This window comes from Indicator indicator, chromosome 18 (genome assembly GCF_027791375.1).
Source record: "Indicator indicator isolate 239-I01 chromosome 18, UM_Iind_1.1, whole genome shotgun sequence".
NCBI lineage: Eukaryota > Metazoa > Chordata > Aves > Piciformes > Indicatoridae > Indicator > Indicator indicator.
In genome coordinates this window covers 9,307,977-9,318,998 of record NC_072027.1, presented here as the reverse complement: position 1 = coordinate 9,318,998, position 11,022 = coordinate 9,307,977, and the positions used below count along the sequence as shown (strand labels likewise).

Here is an 11,022-nt window from a genome sequence, read left to right as displayed (position 1 = left end):
ACAAAGACTAAAATTGCTCTTAAGTACATGCCAAGCCCACCTCGATTAGAAATCACTCCTCACATACAGGTCTACACAGATGCCTGGAAGTTCAGGTCTGTGGTGCCCAGGAGACATATAAGGAAGATATTTTTACAACTAGTTTGCCGGAGAGGTGGTGGGTGCCCCATTCCTGGGCCTTTGAGCAACCTGATCTAGTTAAAGATATTCCTGTTCACTGCAGGGCTGTTGGGCAAGACGATCTCTTGAGGCCCCTTCCAACCCAAAACATTCTATGGTTTTGTCCTTGCTCTCCTCCTGCTGCACATGGTACCACCATTCAGCAAATTGCACTGCATGATGGACACTATGGAAAGCCAGCTGACCACCACCACTGTCTGTCTCGCCAGCCCAGCCTCCCTCCCGGAGCCGGTGCCGGATGGAAGGGTTGCAGTTGGCCAGGAGCACCTGGACACCAATCTCCTTGTAGTCACGACGTGTCTCCTTTAGCACAGAGAGACCCACGGTATCTATGAATTGCATTGCCCCACAGTCAAGGATTAAGGTGTGCATATCTAAGGAGGGAGGATGAGCATCTGCTGGAGGCCCCTCAGTTCTTTTCTTGGCAGGTTTCAGGCAGTCAAACTTGGTGTTAAAAAAGCTGTTGCTGTTGCCTGTGTCTGCGTTTGCCTGGGTCTCCAGCCTTTGGTGCTTAGCAGCCAGCAGGATAGGATTCACCCCAGTTTTCTGGTAGAGAACAGTCTTGAAATAGTCCTTGTTGGCATAGTAGAGGGATGACTCAAAGCGGAAGATTTTGATATTGACGATACTGCTGAGCTGCTTGTAAGTGGACTGGTCCTCATAGATGTCTGTGTTGCTGACCTTACCCAGGAGCATGGCCCTGGGTCTCTGAGTGCGGAAGATGATGCAGAGCAGAGCGAAGCAGACACCCACGAGGAGCCCAATCTCTGTACTGATCAGCGTGGAGGAGAGCATGGTCATCCACCACACAACCGTGTCCAGCTTGCTCAGGTGCCACATGCGGGGGATGTCACGGAACTTCCTCAGGCCCCCTCGCAGGTTGACGATGGTGACCACCCCTAGGATGGAGGTCTGCAGCGAGTAGAAGAGTGGGGCGATCCACAGCAGCACCAACAGCAGCACCAGGGAGGTGACCAGGCCAGACACCTGAGTCTGGGCCCCTGTGGACTCCTTCAGCAGAGTCTTGGTCAGGGCTGCACAGCTGGCAAAGCAGTAGAAGAAAGAAGGGATCAGGTTGCACATGCCAATGGCAATCATCTCTTGGTTGGCACGGACAGCATAGCCATACTTTTTGCCAAAGATTTCTGCCAGGGAGACAGTCATGGCAAAGCCAATAACAGCAATGGGCAGAGCATCAACTGCCAGGCTGGAAAACAGGTTTACATCTGGCAGAGTGGGTTTCCTGAAACCAGTGGGGATAGCCCCACAAACAGCAGACTTGTATCGCTCTTCAAAGTTAAAGTAGTAAGATACTACTGTGGCAGCAATGACCACCAGCAGCTCTATGGGGAATGGGGCCTTCATCTTCTGCTTATACCGGTCATTGATCTCTTTGACAGGCACTATGATGGCCAAAGCAACTAGGCTGGTGACCAGGTCACAGATGTTGGTGTTCTGGATGTATCTGAAAAGGTCAATCCATGTCAGGATGAAGGATCCCACCCCTTCATGACGAGGTATTTTCAGTCCCAGGAGATACTTCATCTGGGAGGTGATAATGGTGAGGCTGGAGCCAGTCACAAAGCCACTCAGGAGAGGTTCTGACAGGTAAACAGCCACAAAGCCCAGCTGGAAAACCCCCAGCAGGATCTGAAAAGCAAGCCAGCCATACCTTTAGCATCAGTGAGGACTGGGAGAGGATGTTGGCAACTTAGGTCAGTTTGCTTTCACTTTAGCATCTCTGGCTATTCTGTCTGCTGAGCATTCAGTGTCAGACAGAGGACTTCATCCTTAGTAGTTAATCTGGGATATGGGAAGCTAGAGACCCTCCTGTAAGACTTGTCTAAGTCCTGAGATGATGTACACAAAATCCTACAAAGTCCTTGCTGCCGTCTCCTTACACACAATGATGCATAGCTGACACTCAAATTCCAGGCAGCAGCCATATCAAAGCAGGTGTGAGAATCACTTGGTGGCATAAAACCAGTGTTATGCACTGGTGAAAGTGTCTGAAGCATTTAAGTGACAGCTAGGTCCAGGCAGCAGGGACATTGCCAGGGAACATAGCTCTAGAAGGAGCACCTGCTGATGGCAGGGTCCATGAAGGCTGTACTTGCCAGCCCCAAACCTGCTCTAACCTGCACCAAGAGGTAGCCCAGCTCCAAAACTGGGGAGGAGGGGGGGGGTGGGGTAGAAATGTGCTTCACAGTTCCCTCTCCTCCCTTGCTGTGTCTGATCCTTAAAGGATGTTTCAGATACATTCAAGGACCTGGCCTATCACATGGAGGGAACAAAACCCCACATTCAATTGTGTTTGGGGGTTTCTCAACCACTACATTTGATTTGAGGGTGCTGGGGTCCCATCACGTCAGGGAAGGTTTTTGCTGATTTCCAAGACAGCATCACAGCTGGAGCTTAGAGATCTTTACTTCAGACAAGTTCCTAGGAGGGAAAGAGGAGAAACAGCACAACAGTGAACATTCATACCTGGTAAAGACCAACCAGAAAGCTTAAGGAAAGGGCCACAGTGATGGCATAGCAGCTCCTGTCACAGGCACCTGTCCTGTTGCTGAAGAAGGTGGAGTTGTCCCCCAGTGAAGAGCCAGTGCTGTCATCACTGTACCCTGCCAGCTGCAGGTGCCTGTTCACAGACTGCCCAATCATCAGGCACAGGACACCAAAGGAGCCCACGGAGTTATGGCGTGATGTGGCCATAGCAACATAGATGATATTGCAGAAGAAGTTGGTGTAGATTCCGTAGATGGGATCCTGGTTGGCTAAGAGGGAGTAGGAGATGGACTGGGGGATGGCAACTATCCCCACCAGGAGGCCAGATATGACATCCCCAAGCAATTGCATCTTGACATTGTAAGAAGGAAGCCAGTCCAGCACTGGGAACAGCCGACAGAAGAAGGTGGTGATGGTTTGCTGATTGCATGTGCAGACCTCTCTGGCTTTCCTTAGGATGAGATCCTTGGTGCTGAACTCTGCCCGCTCATGCTCCTCCAATGTGATGGGTATAAAATTGGGAGGACTCTCTTCTGATGTCATGCAGCTCTGGCTTGACGCATCCTCCATTGCACCAGGAGAGCTAGGGTGGGAGAGCAGAGAGCCATGAGGTGTCTCAGTCATGTACATCATGTGCTTTGCTTAGCTGCAGGGCTCATGCAGATTGTGTGGATAAATAAAGGAAAACAACCTCAGACCAATCAAAGAGAAAAGCACCTTCCACCAGTGCCAGCTGATTTGTTTGTGTTCACTTATGGACCTGATTAACCACAACCCTGAGACCATGGTGTAAATTGCATTCACACTGGCACAGATGCCCACATCAGGGACAGAGTTACAGAGACCTCTGTGCCCCTTCCTAACTATCTCGTTTTGAAACAGAACAGCAGAATGGGTTAAAATCAGACAATATTATTTCACCAAAGGTAAAATTTTGGGATCCTTCTGTTTCTTGATGACACTTCCAGTTTGAAGTACTTTGAAAATGTTGAGATATTCCAAGTGATGTCTTAGGAATGTAGCCCATGGATAAGGGAGGTCACTTGCAAATTCATTTTTCCTTTAACCTTTCCAAATTTTAAATTACATTGCTGGCTGGCATCAAAGTGGCCCATCACAGGGGCTCCTGCCTGCAGAATGAAAGCACCCTATGTTCTCAGCCTGGTTCAGTACCATGCACACTTTCCAGAGCTGCTCCACGTTTTTCAATCCAAATGAAGCTGCGACAAAACAAACCTTTCAGCCAAAACTGAACAATAAACACAGAGTGAAACTCTCCTGAGAGGAGATCTAGAGTGGCTGCAGTTCAGAAATTAAAGTGGAGTGATAAGAAATCCCATTCTCTTGCCCACATCACGAGTCCCAAGCCATATCCCTTACCTGCAGCTGTGGGTGTTTTCTCACCACCTGGAGCTTCTCCCCTGGGGGCAGACCTGTCTCCTCACCTCATACCACACTGTGGACAGAGAAAGCACAAGGCTAACAACTGCAAACCTGTTTCCTTTGCCTTCCTTCTGGACCATGTGCCACTTTCCTTGAGAAGAGATCTGAGTTACTCAGCCAAGTGACTGGCCCTTTTATCTTGTTCCAGCTGCTGAAGATGGTGCAGCGGGCCAAACAGAGCTATATTTTGAAAACAAACATCATTCTGGGAGACTTATTTTTGATGAAAACTTGTCCTAGCCATTAAGAATGACTGAGAGGGTTTAGAGAAGTGCTTCTGCCAGATAACAGTACTGCTGGTATCTGGAGATGTTTGCTAAACAAGGGGAATGATGCAGAGAAATCTTCCTCTGTGTGCTATTGCTCTGCCCCAATCTGAACTCAGGGAACACCACTGTACAAGTCCTGCTGGGCTTCTCTGCTCAGGTTTTCATCTATTCTGGGCAAGCTTTTGTTCCAAAAACCAATCAAAGGGTAAAACTTGTTCCAGAATGACTTGTCTTTCCTGGTAAGTTTTCCACCAGCCCCACACTCTGCTCCTGCATCTCTGCCTCTGCCCAGCTGCACTGCATCTGCTCCCATCGAGCGGTGCTGCCAGGCTCTGCCAAGGCCCTGTACACACAGCTCTGCACTGGCAGCAAGGGGCTGATGGCACTGGGTATTTCCAGGGAGGGAGAAAGACTCCATGTGTGCCAAACCTGCATGATCCACATTCAGCACTTGCCTTTTAGAGATCATAGCACAAATAACGAGGGCTCTTGCTTTGCAGAGGTAAGCACAGTTCAGTGAAGTGCAGGGTTGCATTTCTTTTGTAGGTAAAGGTGAACAACTGCATTAGAGGGCAGGAAAAAGGTGATGTCTCATCATCCTGAACTGAAACAGCAGCCTCACAGACACCAGCTGTAACTGTTCTGTCCTTGTGATCTCTGCCAACAACCTACATGAGGCCTCTCAGCACACACTGCCAGCTGCAAGTCTCATCTCGTTCTCCACATTTGCTTTTCAATCAACCTAGGCTCTGAGATTTTGCTGGATGTGCCACTGCCCCATGGAGCAGGGCAAATGCCTGGCAGTTGGAAAGCTTGGTCCCTGCCTCTGCTTCTGGCATTGGCTGTGTTCTGGGCTCAGGGAGGGGGTTGAAAACCCACAGCATCTGGAGAGGTGGTGTAGAGCAATGACATTTTCACAAGACTTTGATTTAGATGCTGGAGAGACACCCTGAGGGAAGAGAAGGGGAAGATCAGCATCCTGAGCTACATTTATCTCATCAGTGGAAGTCTGTTTCTTAGTAATTAGAAGTAAATAAATAAGAAACATCAGTGCTCTCTGGCAGCAGGAAAAAATGAGAGCACATGCTAAAGGAGACAGCTGCTCAATGTATTTATCTATTTATATGTATTCTTCATTCTCTGCCGTTCCTCAACAGCTGATGGTATATTCAGGTACATCTGTTGATAGCTCCCCCTTCCTCTCCTCTCAGAAATGGACTATATCTTTCCTTAGCCATGTCATTTCTCCTGTCCTTAAAAAATTATCCCTCCATATGCTTTATAATCCCTCCTAATTATAGCTCATTTAGTATCTTGGCCCGTCTGATGTTGTCTCTACTTACTCATTTTCCTTTTCCATCTTATTCCTTAGCAAGTGACCCAAATTACCATTTTCATCTTAAAATTGAGTTGCTGAAGAACTGGTGAGTCAGTCACTGACGAGCCACCCAGGCTGGTCTTTTAAGTTGGCTTGTTTGCTGGGATGAAACACATCTGAGCACAATCCATCTTCAGGTTTTCATCTCATTTAGGAAGCATTCATTTCCAATTTTCGCTCTCTGATCTGTCCACCATGAAAATGGGACAAAGTACTTATTCCATTTGTGACAGTATCTTGGCTACCTTTGACCTCTGCCCTGCCTTCACTGCCTGCTGCTGCTTTTCCTTCCAACTTCACTTATACTTTCTGAAACTCCTTTGTTTGTTGTGATTTCCTTTACCACCTGATACAGCTTGGTAAACCTTGACATAGCCATGCTCTTCCACCTCTCCCAGGCACAGGTTATGGTGAGCAGTTCTTTTTCCATTCACAGAATCACAAAATTATTGAGGCTGGAATAGACTTCTGAGATCATCAAGTCCAAACTATGACCTAACATCACCACATCAACTAGACCATGGCACTAAGTGCCACATTCCTTCCATCTTGGTCCCTCCCCTGTCATCCTTTGTAAGTGCAACTCTCCTTTCAATTAAGTCTGAAGCCTGTCCTACAAATCCCTTCCCACCACTCCCTCTTTCTGATGTGCAAATTCCCAGTTGCTTTTGTACATCTTCAAATATTCTTTCCCTCCAATTATGTTCTTGAGCTCCTTGTCCCAACTGGCTTCCTGGTGCATTCAGTTCTCTGCACTGACCTCTTTGAAACTGTGAGCCTTCATGCCACTGTATGGTCCTCTCTGTGCTGGAAATTGAGTCTGTAATCACTGAGGAGAGGCTGCTCTCCTGCAGAGAGGCTGTAAGAACATACTTGGTGACACTGAGCACTGTGTGCATCTCTGAAATCAATTTTACAGCATCAAGTAGGGCAAAGGCAGAAACTGCAAACATTTTCCATTTGCTCTATAAAATGTATAGAAGACAGCTTTAAAAAAATAAACCCATAAAGGAACTTCACCTGACCTTGAGCTGGCTAAGGCTGCCCTGCCTTCCAAATGCAAGGTCACTACAGCTAACTGCTGAAACTGTTTGTTTTCAAATGCATCTTTAAGGGTTTACTTTATTGCCACTATAAACTGTTTAGCTGCATTCTGGGCAAGGTTGGGTGGGACAGATGGCATTAACTTGAACAATGCAAGTGCAGACAGGACATTGCCTGCCAGCAGCATGGCACCCTGTGTTTGTAGGACAAGCAGAAAGCATGGAATCTAAATTTATCATTTATGGCGTGGTATGTGAGTAGTGTAACATCCATCCATTGCAGCCAGCTAGAACCAGCAGTGGAAAACCAAGCTCCAGGTACAGGGGAAATGCAGCAGTGGGCTGTTTTGGGTTTATAGTCTAAAGTGGAAAAAAAAAAACAAAAGATGAAATGATCTGAATCTGTGATGGTTACCCAGGCACTCTGCAATGGGTAAGCATAGCCAATTCAAGCCTCTGCGGCTGTGTCAACGCATCACTTGTGCTCAACACGACAAGCTGCCACCTCCATTTTTCTTTGGAACAGAACTAACTGCACTGCTACAAGGATGACTGAGAGACTTGAGCATCTCTCCTACTAAGAAAGACTGAGAACTGGGGCTCTTTAGTCTTGAGAAGGCCAAGAGGAGATCTTATCAACACCTATAAATATCTGAGGGTTGGGTGCCAAGATGAAGGTGCCAGGCTCTTTTTGGTGGTGCCCAGTGATAGGACAAGGAACAATGCATACAAGCTAGCACACAGAAGGTTGCACCTCAGCATGAGGAGACACTTCTTTATGGTGAGGGAGATGGAGCACTGGAACAGGCTGCCCAGAGAGGTTGTGGAGTCTCCTTCCCGGGAGACTTTCAAACCCTCCTGCATGCATTCCAGTGCAGCCTGCCCTAGGTGATCCTGCTTTGGCAGGGGGGTTGGACTAGATGATCTCTGGAGGTGCCTTCTAACACCTAATATTCTGTGATTCTGTGATTTTTTTTTTTTTTTTTAATTTGCTTTAAGGCTTGGAAACATGCTTAGGACTATTTGACTCCTGGAGTCCTTTCAAGTAGCAGCCCACAAATTTGGCTCCATAAATGGCCCAGACTAGCTTAGTACCTGGCTGCACCCCACTGCTCCACAGTTACCTAAATCACAAGCAACTTCCTTTCAAATAAGGCAAGTGAGCCAGGTAACGGCAGAGGTATCCAAGAGACACATTCTTCCTTCCCTTCAGCTTTGGGACTTGACAGGTTTTTTAGATGGCTGCAGGTTCAGTTACACTTGGAAAATATTTTTCAAGATGTAGACATCTGCCAATATCACCATTTTTTAAGGGAAAAAAAAAAAAACAAAACCCAAGGAAAACAAGGAAACCAAACCCAGAATTGGTCCCACTGCTGAGATATGGCAGAATTCAGCAAAAGTGCCTGAGGACAGAGAAGCTGAACAGAATCTCTTCAATGGTTTCTTGGAAAGAAATTATTCACATTTCTGCAAGACAGAACACCAGAGAATGTGGAAGCAGTACACTAGGTCATCACAGAAAAAAAAAACCAGTTTTTGCAGCCTCCTGTTATTTTGCAGGGCAGTTGATGCTACTGCACAGGGTTCACAGCAGAGCATGCAAGGGGAAGTTGAAGTCCTCCCCAGAGGAACACTGTGAGGCCAAAAGTGTCACTCACCCTGTGACTGCACATGGTAATGTGGTCACATCACCCTGAAGTTTGGGAGGGAACCATGGAATCCACAAATAAATAATGATAAAGAGCATCTATTGAAGCTATTGCTCGCTCCCAGCAATTAAGCATGAAGACAAATATGAAAGGAATGGGTTTTAGGGTACTTTTAAAAATCTGAGATGGAGCCTGTGTCCTTGGAAAGAGACTCAGTGCAGAGGCAACAGATCAAAGTGGCCATGGAAGAGCATCTTTGGCCACAGAGGTCATAAATTGCACATCAACTGTCCAGCTCTCCAGGACACCACATGCTGGATCCACCCTCCTACAGCCCAGCTACAAATCCTTCCCCCAGCACTGACACCCACTCCTAGAAAACAGAAAAAAGGAGCACTTCCAAGCACATCACCAAGAGCATTTGGGGAGCATTCCCATCTTACATAAGGAGGGTGAAATAATTCCTCACCAACTTTTGCATCACTTTGTTGCTGTTTTCATGTTTATCCCAGCGTGACAAATATCCAGTGCTTATGACCCTTTTCCAAATTATCAAACTAATAATTTAAAAGGCTATAATGGGTCCATAAACAGATTAAATTCATTAGTTGAATACAGTGGACTAAAACCAGGAGACACATTTCTATTTCATACTGATTTGGCACTCAGCCCAGGCTACTTGGCACCATTTCAGGCTTGACCTGCATGTGCTGCCTATGAGCTCTTCACAGCATTGAGGCCATGCTGCTGGAATGCTGCTTCCCCCTGTAGCTGTTGGCTGGCTCACAGGGTCATCCTATCTGCAGTTTACACAACTGGCTCCTCACCACAGCCCAGTAGGCTCTGTGTCAGGCAAAACTCTGCAGCTAGCTCTCCCAGCAGCCATCCCACACCACCTCATCGTGCAGCAGAGAGGGAATCTACAGATCATACCTCAGCACCACAGAACAGAAGGATGCTCCAGTAGACAAGTAAGAAGCCCAGAAACTGCAGCACATCTCCAGCTACCTGCCTTATGGCAAGGTTGGATCTGCTACTACTGTTTTTAAACAGAAGCAGCTTTTTCACACCACATGTGGGACACTGCCACAGGGTGTGGTGGCAGGGTTCAAGAAAAGGCCTTGGCAAGCTTCACAGAAAAGTGCTGCAAAAGCTGTAACAAAGATCTTGGTGCTCAGGAGGCTTCTAGCCTGCTGCTTACTGGGTGCTGGGAAGACTCTGCACAGGCTGAACCCCTGGTACACCTTTCTGTGACCCAGGAGATGGGACAGGGGACTGTCTCATCTAGTACAGGAATGTGTATGGTGAGAATTAGCTGTCTTCAAGTAAGGTACAACCTAAAGCAGCATGGGTAAAGGGTGTTGCTGATTGAAGCCTGCTAGCTCTGTATCAGCAAGGACCAGAGTCCCTCTGCTGAAGGCAATTGGCTGTCCTCTGCATTTCAAGAAAGCAGAAAGCTTGCAGCATTCTCTCCAACCGAGTGCTCCTGCCTGGCACCAACACAAAAATTCCAGCACGTACACTGGGGTCTCCTAAGGTGAAAGGCATCCTCGGGTAAAAGCTGAGCCGTGCTGGATGGAGAAAATCTTTTGTGCAACTCAAGGACATGTACACAGAGATAATGCTCCCACTAACTGCCCAGAACTGCACTCAGAGCTGCTCTAATCTTTGCTCTGACTCTTACTGACCATGACCTGACAAAGTCATATAACCTATTGTGTCAAATGACATGGAAATACACTGCAGCAATTTTGTAAGGCTGAGTATGTAATACCATGTGCTAATGTAAAGCACAGGTAGCACCAAACCTGCCCAAAACTCTCCTTTCTCACATCTTAGGAATACAAACCTGGCCCACAGGAGGGTGCTGCTCACCATCACAAGGCACATCACCATCATCACTTCGCTTATGACTTGTTATTACTCATGAGATAAACTGCCTCCCGGTGGCAGTTTGCACCAAAGTCAGAACCAGGTGAAAGCCTGCTGCTGGCCATGTACCATCAGTCAATGCCCTGGATTACATCAGCAGGATCCTTCCCTGTGTGCCCATGTGTGTGCCACACAGCACAGGAGAACAGAGCACACAGCTGTGCAGACACTGGGCACAACTGGCAGGAGAAACAGCAGCTGGGGGCTTGCTGCTTAATGCATGTGGCTCCTCTTCTCAAGATTTATAGCTGCAGCATCTTCTAAGGTATCAAACATAGGTCCAACAACAGAAAAATCAGAAATATCATCTTTTAATGGTGATAAAGAATTCCCAATGATTTTACCATATCTGACAGAAAATTCCTGTGCTACAAATCTTCTACAATAAGGCACATCAGCATTTTAAAACGACAACAGAGACAGTGTAAAGGACACCACATAGAGGATGCATCCCATAGCTAACAGTAGGGCACAAGGTGACTGACAAAATAAAACTTTCATCCAAAACCTTTGGTCAGTGAGCACAGCTGAAGGCAACACATCTCTCCCCACATGGACACAAGGCAAGGTCCATGGCAGCAAACACTCCCCCAGCACAGACTGGTGCCACAGAGCGA

General features: G+C 47.3%; 1 protein-coding gene across 1 annotated transcript; it reads right to left on the bottom strand.

Moving 5' to 3' along the window:
- Window positions 1–285: 285 nt before the first annotated feature.
- LOC128973166 (sulfate transporter-like) lies at window positions 286–10,021 on the bottom strand (the record flags this gene model as incomplete). Its single annotated transcript, XM_054389386.1, is given in 5 exon segments — window positions 286–1,830; window positions 2,668–3,271; window positions 4,183–4,253; window positions 4,255–4,311; window positions 9,995–10,021. Coding segments are annotated over 5 exon segments (2,304 nt in total), but the record flags the coding sequence as incomplete, so codon positions are not given.
- Between the last annotated feature and the right edge of the window lie 1,001 nt (window positions 10,022–11,022).